A 23,955-nucleotide genomic window follows, 5' to 3' on the forward strand; every position below is an offset into this window, starting at 1 on the left:
GAAAGATTTTGCAATGGCAAAATGTGCTCCAAATCAGGAAGTCTGTATGTAATGGGGGTTTAAAAGCCTTGCAGTGGCTGTGTGGTGGCACTGTGTTGGTTATTCGACGCATCAGCCACTGCAGGCTTTCGTGCAAAGCTGCATGCTGGAAAAGGTGGAGACTTATACAGACTTTTCCTGCCAGAGCAAGGTCACTATGGTTCTTCCGCCATCTGTCCTTGCTCTGGAGTCGCACCAGGGGTGTTTCTGGGCAGAAGGCAACCTCTTATTGGTCACTGGAAGCTGGGCAAGGGACAGTGGGTGGGCCCAGTGAGCTGCATGGCTGCTGAAAAGCCTGCGCTGCTTCCTCCTGTGATAATTACTTACTGCCACCCTGCAGCAGCAATACACAAAAGCAGGTCTTTGTGTAACTTGATAAGAAAACTCCCCCACCCCCCTTACAGCCTTTTCATAAATAGCAGGGTAACAAACTGTATGACTCCATATGATACATAAAATGTACTCTAGAATGTTGTGAGGTTTTGTAGGCTTATGTCTGAAGAAAAAAGTAGGAAATCTAAAGGCCTGGCAGAAAACATTTCACATGTGGTTCCCACTATTCCACCTCGAAAGAGTTACTCTACAGATCTCTGTGAAGTGGCAGGTATCTTAGTGCCCTGGGAAGTTTAACATAACTTTGCCAAATGAAATAAAATTTGGATAACTTCTGCAACTTTGCAGGACACAAACCTGCTCTTTGTGCATTCACTCCACATAGTTATAATTGGTTTCCTACTATACAGTTTTTATTCATGCCAGGCTTGTTATGAGGGAAAGAAAAGGATGCAACAATTAGAAAGTTTTCAAAGTTGTTCCAAAAGTTAAAGAAACAAGCAAAAACAAAATATTCAGATCAACCCCAAAAAAGCAATCCTTAAAAAAACAAACTTTAAATAAAAAGGGAGGGAGAAAGAAGGGAAGAGAATAAAAAAGAGATTAAAAAAACCGGAAGAGACAAATGGATGTTAAGAGCAGGCACATTCATGGACAGACGCCAGCTACTTACGTTCACCTCGGTGATTGCTATATCAACAATGCTACCCACAACAATCAAGGCGTCAAATGTATTCCATGCATCACAGAAATAGTGCTGCATGTGGCAGAGAAGCCGAGGAAAAAGAGAAAGAAAGAAACAAAGAGGAGAGAAAGAGAGAAAAAGAGGATATATATAAAAATAAATAAAAAACAAAATAAAAAAACAAAGCATGAAAGAGGGAGAGAAGAGAAAAAAATAAGAAAAGAAAGAGGTTACGTGGGCATATTAAAGAGTCTCTTACCACTCTACAGTACTGGCTGCTCATACCTCTGTAACATGATGGAGGGTATCGACAAAAGCCTGGTTAGTTAGAATGTTACACTCACACATGTCTGTTTTTTTATTTATTTTTTTGGAGGGAAAAAAGCACACGTACCCCAAGCTCTGTGCGCTTTCACCAGTCACAGCTGTGACAAGTGAAAAAGAAGGAGGCATTCAACCCCCCTCCTTTTTTTCCCCCTGGGAGAAGGACGACGGCAAGGTCAATAAAAGCATGACTAGAGGGAAGAAAACATAAACCAGGAAGGAAAAAAGAAGGAAACAGGAGGAAGAAGAAGAGGAGGAGGATTTGGTGGCATCCTAGGGAGGGTAGAGTAATACTCACATTAGTTTCACTGAGAATGACGTCTATTATGCTGCCAATTACGATGAGGAAGTCAAAAACATTCCAAGGATCACTAAAGTAACCCTACATAAGGAAGGGGCAGGCAGGATGGGGATTAAAAAGGAATGTTAGACAGACAAAAACAGTTCAAAATTGGCATTAGAATTACTGCCCTGGTACCCTCCAGTGGCTTTAGAAGAGCATCTGGGACTATGTTTTGCCACACAGGAACACAAGTTGGCATTATTCAAACATGCAATCCCATTGAAACCAGCGGGATTAGATGTTTATGTAAAGACCACCTGTGTGAATATAAGTTGTAAGATCAAATGGTTCTTGGATTCTTAGTGCTATGAAGGAGCACTTCTCTCTAGTTCTGTTGTATCCTACCTTTCCTTTTTGTGAGGGTTACAGGCCTCAATGCGTTCTAGATTCATCTGTGGGCAACTCAGGACCTCATTAGTTGAACAGTACTAATAGGAAACAGAGTATTCCCAAAGCTATATGTATACAGCTCTAGAAGGATCTGTTTTGGGATGTATAGCCTAGACGGTAGCATTCCCTATTTTGAGTATGGGGTCTTAGCAATGGAGGTGAGGGTCAACTGAGAGCTGATGGGCACTGTGCTCAGATCCAATTAAAAGAGGGAATTTTATATTATAAAATAAAATAATTGACAGAAATCAGTTGTCTCTAGAATGTGCTGGAGACAGGACATGATTGACCAGATTAAGAACCTGGATAATGTATCCTTGCCAAAAGCTGATAAAGTTTCAAAAGTCCTACCAAGCTCATATTTCCCACCTGAACAGATAATCAGGAGTGGCATCTTTCAAGTAGATACTATTAGATTACATAATGTGTATTTTAACCAATCCATTTCTGTAAAGAATGCTTCCCCTCTCTTTGTCTCAAATTAAAAATAGATTAGGGGTGCAATTCTATGAGATCTGTCCTGGGTAGTCGTAAGCCTCTGAATTTAGAGGCTTACAAGATTTCTATTCAGAGTGCATTTAAGCTGGATGGGCATTTTTGCCCATCTAGCACAGGATTTGGGGAAGGGGACGGAAGTAGCCTGGGGCAGCCAAAGGATTTGTCTTATGGCTGCTGCCCGGGTCTCCTTATCTCCTTCCCCCTGGGAACATGTCCTTTCCCCTATCTCTGCATTCCATTTTCTGAGAGTGGTATGGTTCTCTCCATGCCAGCTATGAGGGGGAGTTGGAGGGGTTGGGAGTGCAGGCTCTAAAGTCTGAAACCTGTCTCTGAGTTCAGAGTCAGGAAACCAAACAATCCTATATCTCCCAGATGCTGTCTAGGGGGCAGAAGATTGCACTCTAAGGCAGGCTGTACACTAAAGACTGTAGTGAGTTCTGAAGCTTGATTTGCCTGCTTTTTTAAAAATAAAAAGAATCTGGGAACTGATTGCAGATGGTTTTCAAGACAATTCCTTCCTTCACATCTCTTTTCCAAAATGATCCCCACACGTTTTTGTAATTCTAAGAAATAACATATATCCAGGCCTCTGGTTGTTTAACAGTTTGTACTAGTCTGACTTTCCTGTTTCTCCAGCTGTGGCCTGTTTTCAAAGAGACTGAACCCAAGTGGCATAGTGATGCTATTCTTAGTGCATGCAAGAGCAGGTCATGAGTAAAATGTGAGCCTGAGTTCTCAGGAAAGTTTATAGAAAGAAAAAAGCAGGGCAAGGGAAGAGCAATGGATTCCAGCACTGGCAACAGACAAACCAGGTTTAAGAATCTTAGAGGAAAGTGGTTATAAACCACAAACTGGGCCAGACACTAACCAAGAACTTCCTTCTGAACTCTGCAGTGCAGTCCAACTGAAGCTCTCAGAACTGACCATCTTTCTGCCTGTTTTATATTTCATAATATTTGCTGTAACTATTAAAGTGCCTTGTTGGGGTGAAGGGTGGGGAGGAAGAGAGGGTGGAGTTAGAAGGAAGTTAAATATATTCAAAAGTACACAAGGGAAATTTCCATATACACCATGGAACACAGGCTTGTTTGAAAATTGAACACTTAAAACATGTAGGGCAAATTTTCAATTTATTATCCCATTGATAGAAAGCCTACTACATTGGGAAAGGAAGAGAGAGTCCAGGAAATCAATACCCGGCCTATAGGTTTCAGAGTAAAACATTAAAATTAGTGCCATGGTGGTCTGCAGCATCTCTAGGAACTAGGTAGACCTGAAATAAATTTGGAATTAGAGATTTAACACCACAGGGAATGAGAAAAAATGTAGATTAAAAGGCACAGATATTTTGAGTAATAACATAGCATATGCATTCGACGCTTACACATACCAGAACAAATATGTTCATGACATCTGAACAGATGAGAGCTTGGAAGTTCAACAGAGTAAACTAGGAACTGGACAATTCATTTAAAGGACTTTTCTTTTTCAGTGATGTCAGGGTAACTTGTTCTCATTACTAGTAGCTAAACCATGTTGCCTTTCATTACTGTCTTTCCAGCATCTATGAAAGATTGCTTAGATGAGAACTTTGTCGCATAATTTGCCATTCTGTGCCTGATTTTTTTTTTAAAAAAATAGCTAGCTGGTGGGGGCGGGGGCAGGTGAGGAAGTCAATTGGGACCAGGTCATTGGACGGGGTGGGGACTTCTACTCTTTCCCTTGTCATGGTTCCAACTGGAATCATCCCAATGGGAGCTTTTCTCCCATTGTGAATAGTAAACATGGGGCGATTCCAAATGGAACTATAATGAGGGAAAGGGTTAAAGCTCCCCCCATGCCCTGGTCCCAACCTGGCTTTACCCTCCTCCGCACCAACTATTTTGTTTAAAAACCAAATCAGCCATGCAATGATAAACTACATGAAAAAATAACATCTAGTTTACCTCTCAGGCTGTGTACAAACTTCATTTTTTATAACTTTTGAGTGTGGTACTGTAGAGTGGTCATTGCAGTATACAAATTCATCTTGTGCCCCACCATGGATTCTTGTCAAACCAGTTTTGTGAGATTTTGTAGCACTTCAAGCTGTACCTTCCAAAATTCAAAATGGGCTTCCAGAACATGACTGGCACTACTGCGGGAGCCAATGAGCATATTTTGGTATGACTGTCACACACAATAATTGAATATTGGCTGTGATGAATAATGTGCTATTCCATATTCAAAAGCTCAGACATTTCTAAGCAATTGAAATGTCTGTGTAAGAGTAGGAGCATTGCCACATATACACTAATATAGCCCAATAAATAGTAAGAAAAATCTACAAAGTTCCCTCCAGGAGTAAAATTCACTAGACCAGGAACCAGTTGAAATACAGTTCATTGATTTGTAAGGGACCAGGTGAAGCGTCTGCTTTTAGGGAAAAGAGAGGATGTGATTAATCTCCCCTCCAGACATACAGCAAGGCACTTACCCTCCTCAATTATGCATGTATGTTTATTAAGCTACTAATGCTAGATCAGCGCTGCAATACAGTGGTGGTAAGGGAGAGGTTGTTCCTGTTGCTCCACATAAATAATTGTCTGTACTTAAAAAGGATGTGCAAATAGAACAGAAAGCAGGGTTGTTTTTAAAAATGTCTCTGGTATGGTATTAGCAGGTGAGGAGTCCATGCCCAGTGGTTGGTTTGGAAATCTCAACCCAACCATACCATGCCTGTTTAATCTTCTGAATCCTTGATAATGGGCAGGAAGAGATGTTTTGTTTTGTTAAAAGGTATACTTCAGGATATGTCTCCAGTCAGGTTGCATCAAATTTAGAATCCTGCAGAGTTTGTGACTCAGGGGGGGAATCCGCATGTTGTTCTCAGGGCGCTTCCATCCGCCCCCAGTGCACCCCGAAAACGATCGTGTAACTCGCCTGTAAAAGAGCCGAGGAAGAAGCGTCCTTGCCGCCGCCGCCACCCAACTCCCTCCTCGCCAGCCGGCTCAGAGAGCTCGGCAGAAGAAGGCGGGGTGGAGAGTGGAAGAAGCTCTCCACTCCGCCTTCTTCCCCCGAGCTCTCCATCCCAGCCGGCGAGGAGGGAGTTGGGTGGCGGCGGCGGCAAGGACGCTTCTTCCTCGGCTCTTTTACAGGCGAGTTACACGATCGTTTTCGGGGTGCACTGGGGGCAGATGGAAGCGCCCTGAGAACGACGTGCGGATTCCCTCAAATACATTTGCTGGATTTCTTGCTCATGGCTAATTAGGAAAACCAACCAAAGCCAGCAATTAGCAGGGTAACCATTGGGACCAAATTTTAACCTCAAGTGCACACTGGAAGATAATGCACCCAGTTCTAGTCCCATATAATTTCAGTCCTAGAGCTGAAATTCTGTTCAATGTAGAAGAATAGGATTTTTTTCATCAATTGCTATAGGAGAAGGAGTGCACCCTAGGAGGAGATAGGAATTATATGGTTAGTACTGCAAATATGGATGCTCACTTGAGGTGTACTTGACGCTCAGGCCAGAATATGGTTTACACAGCAGGAGTTGCATTTTTCCCCAAACCATGATCTCCTAGACCTGGTTTTTACACCAAAATGATTCAGATTGCTTCCTGATCATTGATGAAGTCAATCTATATTTAGACTGGAGATACCAAATGATCCTATCTTTGTTGACTTTTCCATCTTTCCATCTTTCAGCTTCAGTGCTTCACTACTACTGTGTGTCCTTTCACCTTTGGAATATATTGTTAACCATTAACATGCCAGAAGAATTCACAATTTGCCCATTTACCTTGTTTGCAAATAGAGAGCTTGATTGCAAATAGAGAGCTTATAGTTTTGCCAGTTTACCCAACTCTCCTGCTGACATTTCAGGCAGGGCTTAATATAAAGTCATGATTTCAAAAACATTCCCTAATTGTAAGATAAAAGGTCCATATTTAAGATAAAAGAAGGGCTTGAAATAATGATTTTGTTTCTGTAGTCAATACAGGTCAAATAAATAATGAAGCTTTGTAGTTTCAGAAATACCCTACAAAGTATTAGACTTACCTGCACGGAAATCCTTCCTTAAAAAGCTAAACTTTCTGGCAGAATGTCTTTGTTTTGGTTTATAAAAGGTGAATTGCTATAATAGTCACCAAACCACATTAAAAACAAGAGATTCCTGTCTGGAAATTGTTTGCTAGGCCCACACAGACCTCTTTTAAGCCACATTTGTTATTGCATGACTGGCTTACGAAAGGAAAAGCTAATTGAGGAAGGAGTTTTCAATCTAAGAAGGAGGTTGCATTTTCCCACCAGAAAATTTCTTATGGGTTCTTTTTCTCCCAAGAGAATGAGTTAGAGGGCCTAACTGAGAACTAATAGATGGCACTGTTTATTTTTGAAACGGAGTATTTAGTGTGTAACAGCAAATCTCCCACCCAATGGAAGCCCTTTTGCTTTCATGTCAGAGGTATGGTTATGTTATCATTCTGCTGAAGCCCCCAAGAGAATATTCACAACATTCTGGTGGGAATTTTTTTAAGCCACACAATGCCCTGAAATCTTTTAATGGAGGACAGGAGGCTGAATAGTTTTCTCATGAAATACAGCTTTGTCCCACCACTACAGTATACGACTTACTTTTTCCCAGTGAAAAGAGAAGACAGAATAAATCACCCCATGATCAATTAGTTAATGAAAATGCTGATTATAAATATGCAGTAGATGGCTGGTGTGGAATCTCATTTGTGCAAGGAAAGCTGGCCACTAATTGCTGAGCATGCACCTGCCAAACCGCTCTTGGTTTCCTTGCCTACTGAGATCAGCTAGCAAGAAGCCCAAGGTTTTTTCAATAGTCATGGAGCCACTGCTTTTACATCCTGTGAAACTGAGCTCAAAGTGTGATGTCAGGCAAGGGGTATCACCCACTGGAGACTTTTTTAAGACAGTCCCTTGGGAATTGTATTAAGGATCTGTAGGAGAAAGTAATCAATATATTCAATAATTAGTCTACTCACTGCACAGAGATCCAGTGGAACATACAGGGAAGAGGAATGTTAATTCAAACTAGGCTAGGGCGAGTTCCAGGGCCACCTCATTAATTAGTAATAATTTTATTAGCCATAAGAATTCATGTAAGTAACTCTGGATTAAAGGGAAATATAGACCTTTATGCCTAGCTATATTCTGAGGCTCCACATCTGTCTGACACACAAGATGCTCTCCTCTTTCTGCCTACCCTCATGCAAGCATGTAAATGCATTCCCCAAGGGTCATTAAGATTTAGCCCTGGAACCTGTTTTCACTGTTGGCTTGGTTATCTAGAGCTTAAGCAAATAATATTTCAGTACCAAGCCTCAGTCCTACAATACATGAAGCAATAATAATGAAAGCACATAGATTTGTATGTGGAATGCATATGAAAACTGCAGCTTCTACTAGCAATTCAGCAACCATATCAACCCATACTTGTCTGCTAATGAAGTTCCAGAACAGGGGGAATTACTTCTCAGCAGCCTTGCCTGTGTCCTCTACATTGGCAAAAGTTTTCTATGCCATGGTCACATCATATGTAGACTTACAATGTGCTCTACATGTGCTCTTCAACTATGAAGAATGAACAGAAGTTGGTATAAAGTGCAGCTGCTAGGCTGACTAGCACAATATAAAGTTTTGGGATGGATGCAGGTTCAAAGTTCATTAATTCATTTTGCTTATATACCGCTTGATACCGTAAGATCTCCAAGTTGTTTATATATAAAAATACATAAAATACAATATAAAAACTAAAATAAAAACCAATAATAAATACATTAAAACCATTACAAAAAAAGTAAACCAGAGCACTGCAATTGTAAGACAGGGAAAGTCTGACTAAATAGGTGCATCTTCAAGATGTGTCTAAAGGTCACCACAGTTTCTGTCTTAATGAACTTAATGAAATTCGCACTTCCCAAATGAACCAGAGCAGAGTTGTGGCAATATTCACACTTTTCCAAATTTTGTAATTTAGTTCAGAAATTAAAAATATGTGCACCAAAAATGTATATAAAGGAAGGAAGTGAGGCAGGTGGCTACTAGGAGGAGGGCTTTCTCCGCTGTGGCACCCCAGTTGTGGAATGAGCTCCCCAGAGAGGTTCGCCTGGCACCTACACTGTACTCCTTTCATCGCCAGCTGAAGACCTTTTTATTCTCCCAATATTTTAACACTTAATTTTAACTTAAATTTAAATTTTACTGTTTTAACTCTGTATTTTAATTTTATATAAATTTTGCTGCGTGGTTTTTATTCTAGTTGTGCTTTTTATATTGTATTGCGTATTTGTGCTTTTAACCTGTTGGTTGTCTTACTATGGTTTTAATTTTTGTGAACCGCCCAGAGAGCTTCAGCTATTGGGTGGTATAGAAATGTAATAAATAATAAATAAATAAATAAATAAATAAATATAACAGGCAAAATTAGGGGAAAGTACACACATAAATGTATATATTAAAGAAAAAAGCACACAACGACAGGGGAAATTGCTTGGGGAACATGCCTATGTTTGGAAAAGTGTGTACAAAAATGCATTTATTAGGAGAAATGCACCTGAAAGTTTTCATGTGTATTTTTAGAAAAGAATTGTAAACTGATGTGGAAACAGGTTAGAACAAACTTAAGGCTGGAACAATGAGTGGAGTCAAACTTGACAGGTACATCCATCCCTAATCAAGATCATATTACCCCTGATATTGAAAGATCTGCACGATAGTTGCCAATTGTTTTCTGGGTTCAATTATAGATGTGGGTTTTAACCTTTAAAGCCCTAAACCAGTCTTCTATAACCTGGTGTAGTTCAGAGGCTTTAGACCTCAAATCCCATCCCTGGTGTATTACTCCTCCCCTTCCCTCAGCTTATTTTGGAGATGCTAGCACTCCAACTCCAAGAAAACAGCAGAGGATGAAGGCATTGCATGTAATTTTTTCCCATGTAACCTTGCTCTCGATCTAGTGAAAATAGGGGACAAAGGGGCTATATCTCAGCAGTAGAGCATATGCTTTTTATTCAGGAAGTGCCCAGGTTCATAGAATCAAAAGAGTTGGAAGGGATATCAAAGGCCATCTAGTAAAAAATCCCTAGTGATGCCAAAAATCCACTGCTACAGCATCTCTGATAGCTAGCCATCCAGCCTTGCTTAAAAACCTCTAACAAAGGAGAATCTATCAACTTACTCTGTACAGCACCATGTACATTGATGGTGCTATATAAATAAATAATAATAATAATAATAATAACTTCTAAGAAAAACTATCCTATTGTCAAAGCATCCATACCATCAGGAAGTTCTTAGTCTAAATCCCCTTTCTTGTAATTTGAACTTGTTGGTTTACGTCCAAATTTGCTCTATTATCTATGCGACTGCCCTTCAAATATTATGTGAACATAAAAAATTGTGAAGAACCATCCTCTAGCTTACAAACTCGCATCCAGTGTTTTAAAGAGCAGTTAGAAGAGCAAAAAGTCCCACACTGATAGGCAAAGATGCCCACTGAAACCTTGCTGATAATCTGTACTAGCCAAGTGGCTTGCTATCAGTGTAGTACATCTGCATGCTCAGCATGACTTACTCTCTACAACTACCCCTGGCTACATAGAATGTGGGGTTGATCTCTGAGCATTTACTGAAGAAAGTCTTACTGCAGGGTGGTATAGCAGAGAAAAAATCTTGGATCCTAGTTAAATCACCCATATACTATCATTTCAATCTCAACACATCCTGACTCACTCTCCTGAGAGAATCAAAGACATAAATTCTGTGGAATACTATTGAGCATCAATAGCAATTGATATCAAGCTGAGATAATGCATGTTCTATTAAAGTTACAACACAATTTAGCCATAACAGCATACATGGAAATTAGAGAAAAAGAACCCTGAAGGGCAAAGCTGCCTGGAGCAGTATTTATCAGCTCCCACTTCATTGATGGGTTAATTTGAAAAAAGAACAGCCACTGGAATTTGACTACTCTGTGAATTGATAAACTTTATGCCACAGGGAATGAAATACACTCCACACTATTCAACCCAATCTTCAGCAGGGAAAGTAGACAAGCTCTCAACTCTAAAGTCTGCCCCAAAGGCACAAATGTTTTCCAAAAACATGATGCTTCTCTTTGCTTATCCAAGAAGAAAGCAACCCCATCCTTTAAGAGTGACATTCACATTTGTTTAGATAGCTTTATGTTCTTTCTTTATCTAATTCATGCAGTTTTCCTCAATCAGAAATTAGAGTCACTGAAAACATGTGGAAGGTTTCCACAGTAGTCTATGCAAGGGCCATATCATTCCTACCTGTTTTATTTATTTAATATATCTGTCTAATGAGATAGTTATTTCAAGGCAGCTTACCAAACATAGACTAAAAATTGAAACATCAAACTAAACTAAAAATCCAATATACAAACAAGATGAAATAACACTTGAGCATTAAAACCTAACTAAAAGTCAATAAAGCAGCTGCTAACCACTAAACTCTAAAAGTAAGAAGTTGATAAAATAAGAAGAAGCTGTGTTAAAAGGCCTGAACAAATAAAAACATTTGTACCTGGAACCCATTAATGTGGATACTGGACATATAAACATTCTAAATACAGAGTGTCACTGTAAGAAATGAAGGGGTTAATTGAACTCTAAGCTGCCCTTTGTGCTTTCTGTGGACCCTGCAAGAGGAAGTGGCTGACTCACACATTCCAGAGAGATGTGGAATGGCAGGGAAGGGAGATGGGATTAGGTAAAGGTATCCTGTTTAGCCCACTCCTCTCACACAGGTTTTATAATTGTATCCCACTTCTCTCACATAGGTTGTGTAAATGTATTCCACTCCCCTTTTTCTTTGTGCATCCCACCCCCTTCATTCCACTCCCCTTTTTCCATTGTCAGCTGACCCTATGTGAATAAAAGTGGTGTGCAAGCTCCGATCAGGGTCCGACCCTATTTGAGTCGCACCTCAGTATACTGATACGTGGTGTCCTCTGCAGTGTTTTTCTACGCTCGTCTTTCGTACCTAAGGTCAGGGACAAGAACCTGCCATATTTCTAACAATTTCTGGTGCCGTGGACTCGGATCCGTCCCTGAGTGGGCTGCGGTAGTCCAAAGCTGCGAAGGCACGGTGGAAGAGAAGTCGCGACCGGCTGAGTTCAGCTGTCTCTCCAACGTGGGACCGCGCTTTGGAGCTCCGTAGAACCCACTGGTCGGAAACGGGCGAGGCTCGAGCCACTGCAGACGCGCCTAAAAGGGTCGGCCGAGGGAACGGAAGGAGTGCACCGAGACCCGGTGAGTGTGATCTGTGAAACGCCAGACACATAGAGGGAGGGCAGGGTCTGCTTGTGTGGAGTTGATTGAAGGACAGTAAGGAGACCTTCCGAGCAGGGTCTGACAGTCCGAGCGAGTGTGGAGCTCTTAGCCGCGGTTCTCTGATTGCAAGCTGAAAGGCGGATCAGGGCCGGCGAGGAGCAAAGCGATTGGCAAGAGTGTTTGGGAGCAGACCCTAGGACCCCGTCACGATGGGTGGTGCACAGTCCCGTTCAGGAGGGGAAACGCCTCTAGGATGTTGTTTAAAGAATTTTAAGGCTTTTTGTGGTGATTATGGTGTTAAGATGAAGAGGGATAGGTTGCAGCACTTATGTGAAAAAGAATGGCCTGTTCTCTGTCCTTCTTGGCCAAAAGAGGGTTCTTTCTCCCCGGCACTTGTTAGCGCTGTTCATGTTATAGTGACAGACGCAAGGAGACTAGATCAATTTCCCTATATCGATTCCTTGGCAGACTGTGGTCACCTCTAAGCCACCACCCAAATGGGTGTTTGCCTGCAACCCTGTCATGGTGATCCGTAGAATAAAACCTCAAGAAGAATCATTGAAACATTCTGTGAAAAAGGAAGTGTTTCAGCAAGGAGAAGATGATGATCTTGTGCCTCCTCCATATACCATGCCCACGGCCCCCATGGCATCCGCGTCAGGAGAGTGAATCTCTCGCTGGTACCCACTGCCCCACATGGCATGACTCCCAAACGCTCCTTAATTCTTGCCTGCCGGAGATTAAGTCCACGAGATTGGCAAGAGTAAGAGTGCAGTTTCTGTCCGAGAAGCCTGGGGCCACTGAAAATGAAATTATAGCTGCCCTTCCTACACAAGACCCTGGTTGGGACGTGAATAGTGATGCAAGAAGAGAAAGGCACCAGAGATATTTTTCTCTGCTACTAGAAGGAATGCGAAAGTCAGCCAGGAAAGCCCCGAATCTCAGTAAGGCCCTTGATATCAGGCAGGAGAAGAATGAGACTCCAGCTGCCTTTTTGGAAAGGCTGAAGACAGGGTTCGAAGAATATACGGACCTTGATATGAGCCTACCAGAGAATTTGCGTTTAATGACTATGCAATTTATCGGGCAGGCTGCCCCAGATATTCAGAGAAAGCTCCAAACGACTCCGGGAGCTCTGAGATTGCCCCTGCTGGCCTTACTAGAGATAGCAAGGGGGGTGTTTGAGAGAAGAGACGAAGAAGAAGAAAGGGCGAAGGAAAAGAGAACTGTGAAGATGATAGCAGCATTTTAGAAGGAAGGAGAGGGGCAGAAGAAGGGACTAGGTGAATTGTGAAGCCAGACCTTGAGATGTTTGTGGATGGATCCAGCTTTGTTAAAGATGGACAGAGATATACCGGATGTGCTGTAATCATGATTAAACCTGCTCGAAAGTACCTGGAGAAATTGCCCAGTAAATATTCAGCTCAAGCAGATGAGTTAGTGGCATTAATGAGAGCCCTTGAACTTGGAGAGGGGCAAGAAGTGAACATTTATACAGACAGTTTGTATGCATTTGGGGTTTGCCACGCCCATGCTAGACTTTGGTCCACTCGGGGGTTTGTGTCTTCAAATGGACAGCCTGTACAACACCAGAGTTTGCTAGAACAACTGCTTTTGGCTGTCAAGCTTCCAGAAAAAGTCTCCATAGTGCATGTGCGGGCACACGAGAAGAGCACTGATCCATACCTTCGAAAAGGAAACCAGCTAGCAGATGAGGCAGCGCAAGAGGCCGCTAGAAAAAGAGCTGACCGTGACGGACCTCCCAGAAAGATGGAAGGGGCTCCCAGATAGAAGAATTTATATCCCAGAGGCCTTAGTGCACCCCCTTGCTGTAATGATTCATGCCCAGTTGGGGCACCCGGGAATGACAGCCCTGATTGAATATGTTAAAAGGCAAATGTTTTGCCCAGGGATCACCATGGCAGCGAAGCGGGTCACCCAGAGTTGTCAAGTATGTCAGAAGGCTGGACCTTCTGCAAAAGAGGTGCCACCAAGTAGTCGGCCGCTTGCATATTACCCTTTCCAACGAGTGCAAATTGATTTTGCTGAGCTCCCACCCTCCAAGGGATATAAATATCTTTTAGTTATTGTTTGCCAGCTTACGGGGTGGGTAGAAGCGTTTCCTTGTAGAAACTGTACAGCTCGCATTGTGGTTGTTAAACTGTTACAAGAGATTGTCCCCAGGTATAGAGTATCTGAATGTTTAGAGAGTGACTTAAGGTCTCATTTTACTTCAAAAGTAACACAGGCTTTTGCACAAGCTTTGCAAATTGAGTGGAAGCTGCATGCACCCTGGAGGCCTCAGGGCAGGTTGAGAGAATGAATAGGACTCTGAAGAGCACGTTGCAAAAATTACAAATAGAACTTCAGATGTCTTAGGTAGAGGCGTTACCAATAGCCCTGACAAAAGCTCGAATCATGCCCAGAAAGAGGGTGGGGGTGTCTCCCTTTGAGATGCTTTTTGGATTTCCACCCCCCCCATTCCCCGGCCACATTCATTTGGAGTTACATGGGAGATAGGAGACAGCCAATTACGAGAACACTTAACTGGCTTGCAGTCCTGTCTTTCACAGCTTCGAGAATATGCAGTGACGACCGAGACACTTCCCTTAGACGCCCCCTTGCATCAATACAAGCCAGGAGACCGAGTGTGGCTGAAGAAGTAGAATAAAGTGACTTTGGGGGAGTCTTGGGAAGGGCCATATGTGGTTGGACTGGTGACGCATGCCTGTGTAAAATTGCTAGGATCGGCTAAATAGACACATTGTTGTAAGTTAAAGCCATACATCCCTGAGGACACCAACGTAGGTCCCTCTGCCACAGTACCGGAAGCTGACAGAGGTCCCACACAAGAAGCCAGCAAAGAAAAGACATACACGTCAAAGCACCTTGGGAAAGCTAAGCTTAAAATCTGTACCTATGAACAGTAGCACACAAGAAAATCTATTGGGGTTTGCAATTGCGAAATCATGAGAATGTGGGGAATTATTGTGTTGTTCTTTGCCACTCCTTCCCAGGCATATGTTCTTGAGTATAAAGAAAAACATCTATAAGAGAAAAATGCATATTTTCAAGATATTAAGCAATTGTCAAAAACCCTAAATGTATCTGATTGTTAGATGTGTCTGCATGTTCCACCGGGGGGGGGGGGAGTAAAAGATTGGTAATGCATGCTATCCCCTTTAATTATTCATCATAGGTCACAGTCAAAAGAAGGCTTCGTAATCGAAGGGAAGTTAACTCTCCCTTAAGATTTAATTGAGGGACGGAGGTTGCTAGACGAATAATTCCAGGAGTGGGAGTTGCCTTTAATTATAGAGACTTACACCTATTATCCAATTGGACGGAGAGTTTGTTCAATGATACAGTTTCTAGTGTTAAAATGTTGGCCAAGGAACAAAATGAAATTAGGAATGTGGCCTTACAAAATCGCCAAGCCCTCGATTTTATTTTAGCCGCGAAAGGAGGTGTGTGTGTTTTGATCAAGTCCCATTGTTGTATGTATATATCTGATTATGCACCAAGTATTGACCGCACTATCCATCATATGGAAACGCTTATTCAAGAAGGTCCTTAGAAGAACGAAAGAAGTGATTCTATCTTTTCTTGGCTATGGTCATGGTTGCCTGATATTAGATGGTTTCGCGGTCTGGTTCCCATAGTGCTCATGGTGTCATTACTGTTTCTTTTATTGCCATGCTGTATTCCCTGCCTTACTGTTTTGATTCGTAATGTGTCTGAGTCAGTCACTCAAAAGCAAATAAGAGTTACCTACATGGCCCTAAGCCAGCAAGATCGAGACTTGAGAGAAGAATACACTACAATACCCCGTGAGAGTAAAACAGATAAGTGAGACTTCACATCATTTTAAAGAGGAAGTGAGTCTCAAAGGGGGGATTGTAAGAAATGAAGGGGTTAATTGAACTCTAAGCTGCCCTTTGTGCTTTCTGTGGACCCTGCAAGAGGAAGTGGCTGACTCACACATTCCAGAGAGATGTGGAATGGCAGGGAAGGGAGATGGGATTAGGTAAAGGTATCCTGTTTAGCCCACTCCTCTCACACAGGTTTTATAATTGTATCCCACTTCTCTCACATAGGTTGTGTAAATGTATTCCACTCCCCTTTTTCTTTGTGCATCCCACCCCCTTCATTCCACTCCCCTTTTTCCATTGTCAGCTGACCCTATGTGAATAAAAGTGGTGTGCAAGCTCCGATCAGGGTCCGACCCTATTTGAGTCGCACCTCAGTATACTGATACGTGGTGTCCTCTGCAGTGTTTTTCTACGCTTGTCTTTCGTACCTAAGGTCAGGGACAAGAACCTGCCATATTTCTAACAGTCACCACTTAAAAGACCTGATCTCCAGTAACTACCCATCTGGCTACAGCAGGTGGGAGTATCCAAAGAAGGAATTCTCCAGGTGATCTCAAATCCCAAGCAGGCTTATAAGGGAACAGATCCTTGTGATATCCTGGTTGCAAACCACATAGACCTTAATAAGTTAGCACCAGCACTTTAAATTCTGCCCAGAAAAACATAGGAAGCCATTGAAGCTATTTCAAAACTATTCCAATATGTGTTCTGCATAACCTATGCTACTCAGCACCATAACAGCTGCATTTTCCACCAACTGGAATTTCTGAGTGGTCTTCAAATACAGCCTCATGTACAACATATTGTAGAAATCAAGTCTGGATGCTATCAGGGCACTGAAAACTGTGTCCAAGCTACTTCTGGAGGGGCTAGACAGGAAGGCCTACAGTTTGTGTACTATCCTAAGCTGGTGAAAAGCTTCATTCCACTGACACAACATGGATATCCAGAGTAATGGCTGGATCTAATAGTATTTCCAAATTTTGGATCTATTATTTAAGGGAGAGTGCAATTTCATCCAGAACGGGATGAACCCACCTAACCATAACATCTCCATCTGAGTTTCAGTTTATTTGCCCTCATCCAGTCCAAAATCAAACCAGGTTACTGCTTCACCTGATTCTGAGAGGTAATTTTAAATTATTAATAGAAATAAAGACAAGAGTCAATATCAAGAGTACTGATATTGATGACATCTCACGCCAGGTCCAAAGGTAAAAAGCATGGGAAACAAAACACAGTCCTGTGGAACTCCATAGCAGAGATGCCAGGATGCAGAGCAATCACTTTTCAGTATTACTGCCACAGCTGATTCTGACATAACATTTTTCCTCCACAGAAAAGTGCATATGCAGGAACATAGATGGCAAACATATATTGGAAGAAAAAGTCTACATGGATCTTGCAGCAAAAATCTGCCAACTGCATACATTCTCTTGCTCATGGATCTTCCTTGCAAAACCTGAATGAATTTTGCATTCTGATGCAGTGTTTTTCATATGTCCTTCTTCACACATATTATATCAGTGGAGGAAAAATATTACAATCAGAATTGGCCTTGACCAGGAGTCTACTATTATGTGCATGATATCTGTGTAAAGTGTCTCTAGTGTGGAAAAAAAAGCTTTCACTGGTCGATATCATCGGTTTTGAGAACTTGTCCATACACTGGAATTAGGAGTATCAGCTATTCCCAACTGATACACCTCCAGCTGTTTGCTTCTGTTTGGGTGAAGTTTCATACTTCCCGTATGACGATTCCTGAGCTCACAAATTTGGGATTCCCTTTTGATGAGTAAGTCACCTTTTCTCTATTCTCTTTTTGTGCAGCACATCAACTGAGCTCCTACAGGCACAGTTGTAAAAAATACCCCACTACATCATCCCACTGGGCTTTTTAACATGGTGTGAATAATTTTCAATATTAAATAATTAAGCATAATAGCTAATCTACTGCTTCCCACACCACTACATTGCACACACTCATTTTTGCATCATTCATAATGACATTGTTAAAACTTTTAACTACTAGTTTGGAAGTAAATGTGTCACAATGTTGCATAAATCCACCAATTCCCTGGATATATTTGCGGTAGAAAAAACAGTCCCGTCTCCGCACCACTCATTGTTTCATGCTGGATTTAGCCTGCCAAATTATTTATAAAACTGCTATAGGATTGATTAGCCAGATGTCACAGGCCTTTATAAAAGAAAGTAGTGCAATATGGGTATATTGGGGCAATGAGCACAATTGCTTATATGTTATGTATTTTAAATTGGCCTCTGGAATCTGTAACAAAGCCATTTAAAAGTGGCAGGACATTTCATAAATCAGAAATATAGAACATACCCGTTCCTTTTTTTCAGGAAACATCCTATCAAAACTGTCTCTTTTAATTAACACCTCCTTATTCACTGTATACAGTCCAGCCAACACAAACACTCAAAGTTCATTTGGGAGCCATGTGTCAGAGCCTCACATGAATAACTTGAGCAGCATTTTCTCCTTCCCTGCAGTATCCCAGAGAAAACCAAGATAGTTGTTCTCAGAAGCCTGCATATCAGTGTTACAGAGCACAATGAACTGTACATGAGGAGTGAAACCCAAGCAAACTTCATGTCATTGGGTTTACCTGTAATAACCTATAAAAACCTGCTACAAGCTATAATTTGTAGTACAGTATACAAATGCAAAAAAGCCTTATGTCTATCAATTGAGATGGCTAAATGGAAAGGCAATCTTTTTATTTTACATATCCAAAGAACACTTAAGAGTTCTCACATATGTAAAGAGCCCTCAACCAACTTTTACAAGGCAAAATAATACTTGCTCATGGCCCCTACCACTGGCAGTTGCGATCTAGCACTTCCGGGGAAATGCGCCACAAAAAGCTGAAATGCTTGTTTCCGGAAGGGGCCGGTCACACACCTTCTAAAAACAAGCATTTCTGCTTGTTGTGGTGCTTCCCCCTGGGAAGTGCTACAATGTGGCTGCCAGTGGTAGGGGTTGCATGTGCACCACTGTTGGCATGACTGGTGCAAGGGAAGGATTAGATTCTACTGTTTGACTTCAAGAAAACAGCTTGGAGGTTGTTCAGTTCAATATATTACTTAGGAGACAAACATCCAGATGTAAAGAATGAAAAAGTACATCATGGAGTGTTCCACATTGCCCTAATTAAAGACAGCTCTGGCAGATTCCAGAAACATTGAAGATTTCCATTATGGGAAATGGGGGCAATGATCTGGACTGGGCACATAGGGAGAAGGATTTAACTTTTTGCTCCCCCTGCAGCAGTCCCAACAAGCAGTGTTATAATGACCACCACCCATCGTGGAAATGCACATCCTTCACCCATTCATCCCTTCTGAAGAGTTGAGGACTCAAAGACCTTGAAGTGGCAGTGTGTGTGTGTGTGTGTGTGTGTGTGAGAGAGAGAGAGAGGGGGGGGGGGAGAGAGAGAATGTTCTTCTGACTATGCTCAACTCAAAAATGGAAGGCTTCTCCAAGCACAAATTGAGACTCCAGTCCAGACAATAACTGCTCAAGTCCATCTCCTGAGTAGGTGATGGAGCAGAGTGGGGGATAGTGCTGAATTTGTTACCTTTCATATCCTCCTGTCCTCCCTTTCACCACAGAGAGAAAACCTGATCGACAATACCTACCTTGGGTTTGAAGGCAATTAATTTCAGAACCATCTCGACGGTGAAGAGGCCAGTGAACAGCATGTTAAGGATGTTCATTGCTTCTTTGAAGATGCAGCTCTGACCATAGTGCTAAAAAAAGCCACCACATTTTGCATTTTGAAAAGTGGATTGTTTGGGTTATATGCATATTAACCTACCCTTTTTGCCAGTTTTTAAAAGAGGCTCTCCTCTTCCTCCCCCACCCCATTTCTCAGTAATCCTTAAAATAGTAGCTTCCTGAAGGCTATTTAGTGAACTATGGAGTGGGTAACTGGGATCTTCCCAGCATACACTTTAAGCCCATGTTCCACATCAGTCATGGGGAAGGTCTGCACCCCACTTTGGTTCTTTGAACCTATACTTATATGGCTGCCCACCCAGTTTCAAATATCCTATGTCTTTATGTTCTCATCAATTACACTTCTAGTAAATAATCCTATAATCATTAAAGGCAACAACTGAGTACTCTAATCAGAATATATAAGTACTTGCTAATGCCACAGTGGATACGTGCCATTTCACTTTTACATTCACAGTTCCAATACTTGGGAAATAATTTAATATTTTGGAATATAGCTAAAGAAAAATTCACATGTTGCTTAAATATATACTAATTTAATTTTTTAACCTGCATAAAATGTGAGAGAATTTACACTTTTACAGGATTTTAATGCAATTTTGAGACTTTGAAAAACAATTTTGTTTCTGTATGTGACAAGTGCGCAATTGCACCGGGGAGATAAGCTTGCTGGAACAGAATGTGCATGATCAACACAATTTGTTCTGTTCTCGTGGAACAGAGGGAATTTGTTTTACCACAGAATTTGGTTCTCATCTACAACAAAAGATTCTCCCTGACTTGAGTCACCTACTGAAAATGGGCTACATTTTGGATCTTCTATAAAGCCTGCCTTCTCAGCCTTTACTTTCTTTTTCTTTGCCTGATGATTAATAGTGAATAACAACTAAGCAGATTTTAGATCATAAATATTATTTTGAACTGAACTGAATGCATCCAACCATAATTCAGTACTGTCTAACATCTGACCTACCTGCATGGCCAAGCAGATCGTGTTCAGCAGAATGAGGACGAACATCAGATATTCAAAATAGGTGGAGTTCACCACATACCATACTTTGTACTGGTACTGGTTTTTGGGGATATACCTCCGCAGGGGGCGGGCCTTCAGAGCATATTCTACACACTGGCGCTATTAAGAAAAACAGGGAGTTAGATTCTCCATCTGTGGCAAGAAAATGTCCATAACAATTCCATGAGTGTAAGCCACCTTGGGGGGACTTCTGCCCTGAAAGGCGGCCAAGAAATATTTGAAATAAATAAATAAATAAATGAGTGTACTATCTTAGAGTTCAGAGGCTTTTTCAAGCCTATTTGCTGCTGGAGTGGTGAGTTCAGGGGGTAGCAGTGACACCACCACTTCAAATCCCCTGTCCTGCAATTAGATTTCTAAAAAGTTTCAGTTGGCACCAACAGAAGCTTTTATAAACTGCATGGGGAGGGGGCAAGGAGGGGAGCCCATGGCCAGCTGGGGAAGCCTCACAGCCCACAGCCAGCCCATGGCCACTGGTTCCCAGCCTATGATGCAGTGCATTACATGTTTTGAAAGTGCTTCACAAATGTTATCTCAGCATTCCTTACAACATTCCTTTAAGGTAGACTAGTGTTGCAGATGTTTGGGTGGGAAGAGGATCTGATTCTGAGAGCATAGTTAAGTCCCCCAGCCCCTTGAATAAGATTTCTTGGTTCAGAGAACCACTGTGCTTCCTGATGTGTAAAAACTTAGTCCACAAAAGCTTACACCATAATAAACTCATTACACTTTAAGGGACCACAATACTTTCTCTTGTTTTTGCTGCAACAGACTAACCACCACTACCTCTCTGGAACTGATCAGCAAAGTGCCAATTAAAATTTATTTATTTATTTATTGCATTTATATACCGCCCCATAGCAGAAGCTCTCTGGGCGGTTTACAAAAGTTAAAAACAGTAAACATTAAAACAAATACACAAAGTTTAAAAACATAAAAAGCATAAAAACTGAGTATTCTTATAAAAACAGCTGTTCTGGGGTCTGTTAAAAACAAACATTTGTTTTTAAAATATTTTCCTTGGCTACAAGGAAGGTTTCACAAGTCATCTCCCTGAAAAACTAACCTTCACAGTGTGTTCAAACTGAAATAGATCTTTACACAGAAAATCAGTTGTGACAGGATGTTGCATCCAGCAGGCACCTCTTTGGCAGTAGGATACATATAGAGGTACCCCACCCACAGTCTCAAACACCATCTATCACTAACCATAGCTAAATGATAGAAGCTTTGAAAAAATAAATACGAAAAGCAAGTATCTTTCATTTGGCTTATATATGTTGGTGGGGTTTGGGGCATTTTTGCATTTAGTAATACACAATAGGAAGTGCAACAAAATGTTGCAGCATTTTCTCACCTTCTAACAGAGTATTCCTATTCAGTGTTCCAGCCAGCCAGGATACTCTATTCCTCTACCCTCGATTTTCTGTTTCATTTTCATAACTAACACTCCACTTTCAGTGGTCACTGAGTAAGCTTAGTCTTCACTGGTCTTTTCCCCACTTAGTTTTTATTTTTAAAGTTTTTTTATACATCTGCAAACCTCAGTGTTCCCCAAGCATGCTGATACATAACTCTTGACTCTCACTTGGTGTGTTTGCACTCCAATCCTGTTGGCACTCACCTCCTGGGTTTGCTATTAGACGGAGTAATATTTTCACAGACACAGAAATGCTATTGTCTCCCAAGAAGATATGAAAGAAAGCTGAAGATCAACACTTCTCTAATTGCTTATTAGAGAATAAGCAATTCTCTAGCACTTCTCTACCCCTACACCTAATCTTCAAGCCAAAATATCCATGTGGAATGTTATGTCCCCTGTGAAACTCCTGCAACAGTAGGATCATCAACCTGCTTACAGATATGTGGCTTCAGAATTTAGGCTTGCATGTCAGTCTCTAATGAGAAAATATTTTACCTATTAGAACAGGAATGGAAAGCCTGTGGCCTTCACATATTGTTGGAATACAAACCCCACCATCCCTTTCCATAGGTCATGGTGGCTGGGGCTTAGAATTGGGGTCCAACAACATATGGAGAGCAACAGATTCCCCACATCTGTGTAAGAGGAATCCTTTTGTCAGCCTTAGTACCACTGGATGTATTTTATTCCTTCAGTCATCCCATGGAGCTCTTATATTACCTGGTTCTTGTCTAGCTCACAGTTCTTGTACTCTTGCTCTCCTTGCTCCTGAAAAGTAACGATGACGAAACCAACGAAGATGTTCATCATGAAGAAAGCAATGATGATGATGTAGATAATGAAGAAAATAGAGATCTCCACCCTGTGGTTGTAGATGGGCCCCACGTCTTCCATATGAGAATCAATGGATCGGTATAGCAGTCTAGAAAAAAGGAGAGAGCCCAAAACAGACACTAAGGGCACTTTCAGGCATCCCTAACTGCAGAAATTGGGTACACTACCAAGAGGAGTGTTTCTGTCCACAGTGGACTTTGCCAGTCCTAAGGCCTGACCAAAACCAGTGGGAAACTAGCATGAACTGTACAATCTGTGTCACCAGCTTCTCAGTCTGAGCATGGAAGTATCCTAGGACAAAATAGGATATTTCCTGAATTGCCAATTGGATGCTATAGCACTCAGGTGGAAGCAAGGGAATGTACCATTAGAAAGTTTTCAAGTTTTGTGTACACTGAACCAATATTGTGAATGCTTCAATGAGTACTGAATTCTATCTCCTGCAAAGCCTTTGAAAGAAGGGTTGAACTAGGATGAGATAATGTGAACAAGAATTCACAAGGCTGGTTTGTCATGCCAGTTTATACGCTGAAAAAGGAAACTCCTTTTGAGTCCACAGATTTTATTTTTTAAAAAGATTGTATAAATTAGCCCTATATACTCACTCTGGCCAGCCTTCAAAGGTTGAAACAGTGAAGAGGGCCATCATGGCAGTGAGGACATTGTCAAAATCAAATTTGCTATTCTCCCAGCTTCGGGGCTGGATCATTGGTTGAGTCACTTCTCCCTCCTTGTAAGTGATAAAATTGCCCCTGTTAGGAGAAGGAAGGTAAGGAGGGGAAAACACACACAAGAAAATGAAGGCTTTTTTGGGATTAGGTCCAGTTCATATGGAAGGCTGGCCAGGGATGATGAACTCACTTGCACTCTGCTTCTGTTTGCTTGGAGCTATCAGTACAGCTGTACAGTTTGCCCTGGAGGAGGATGAAAGCAGAAGAATCACAGATCATTTAATTACTGAACACTGAGTTATGTTTTAATTAGTGCCTCATGAAGAAATCATGTCCTTTGTTTCCTTCCCATGCTGACATTTTTAGTTTTTAATAGCTCTAATTATTGTCCAACGTCCACCACATCCTGTTTGGAATTTGCCTCTACCTA

General features: G+C 41.6%; 1 protein-coding gene across 6 annotated transcripts in view; it reads right to left on the reverse strand.

Moving 5' to 3' along the window:
- Positions 1–23,955, reverse strand: part of CACNA1C (calcium voltage-gated channel subunit alpha1 C) — a 609,442-nt gene that overhangs the window by 80,408 nt on the left and 505,079 nt on the right. For 5 of the 6 annotated variants that reach the window (XM_063134894.1, XM_063134893.1, XM_063134891.1 and 2 more), the window contains 6 exons: positions 23,716–23,768; positions 23,460–23,606; positions 22,741–22,942; positions 20,538–20,696; positions 19,465–19,575; positions 1,046–1,129 (listed from right to left, as the gene is read on the reverse strand). In XM_063134894.1, the coding sequence (XP_062990964.1) occupies positions 1,046–1,129; positions 19,465–19,575; positions 20,538–20,696; positions 22,741–22,942; positions 23,460–23,606; positions 23,716–23,768 (756 nt within the window). Of the gene's footprint in view, positions 1–1,045; positions 1,130–1,679; positions 1,764–19,464; positions 19,576–20,537; positions 20,697–22,740; positions 22,943–23,459; positions 23,607–23,715; positions 23,769–23,955 lie in introns of all 6 variants that reach the window. The other variant, XM_063134895.1, reaches the window with a different exon arrangement.

This window comes from Elgaria multicarinata, chromosome 9 (genome assembly GCF_023053635.1).
Source record: "Elgaria multicarinata webbii isolate HBS135686 ecotype San Diego chromosome 9, rElgMul1.1.pri, whole genome shotgun sequence".
Lineage (NCBI taxonomy): Eukaryota > Metazoa > Chordata > Lepidosauria > Squamata > Anguidae > Elgaria > Elgaria multicarinata.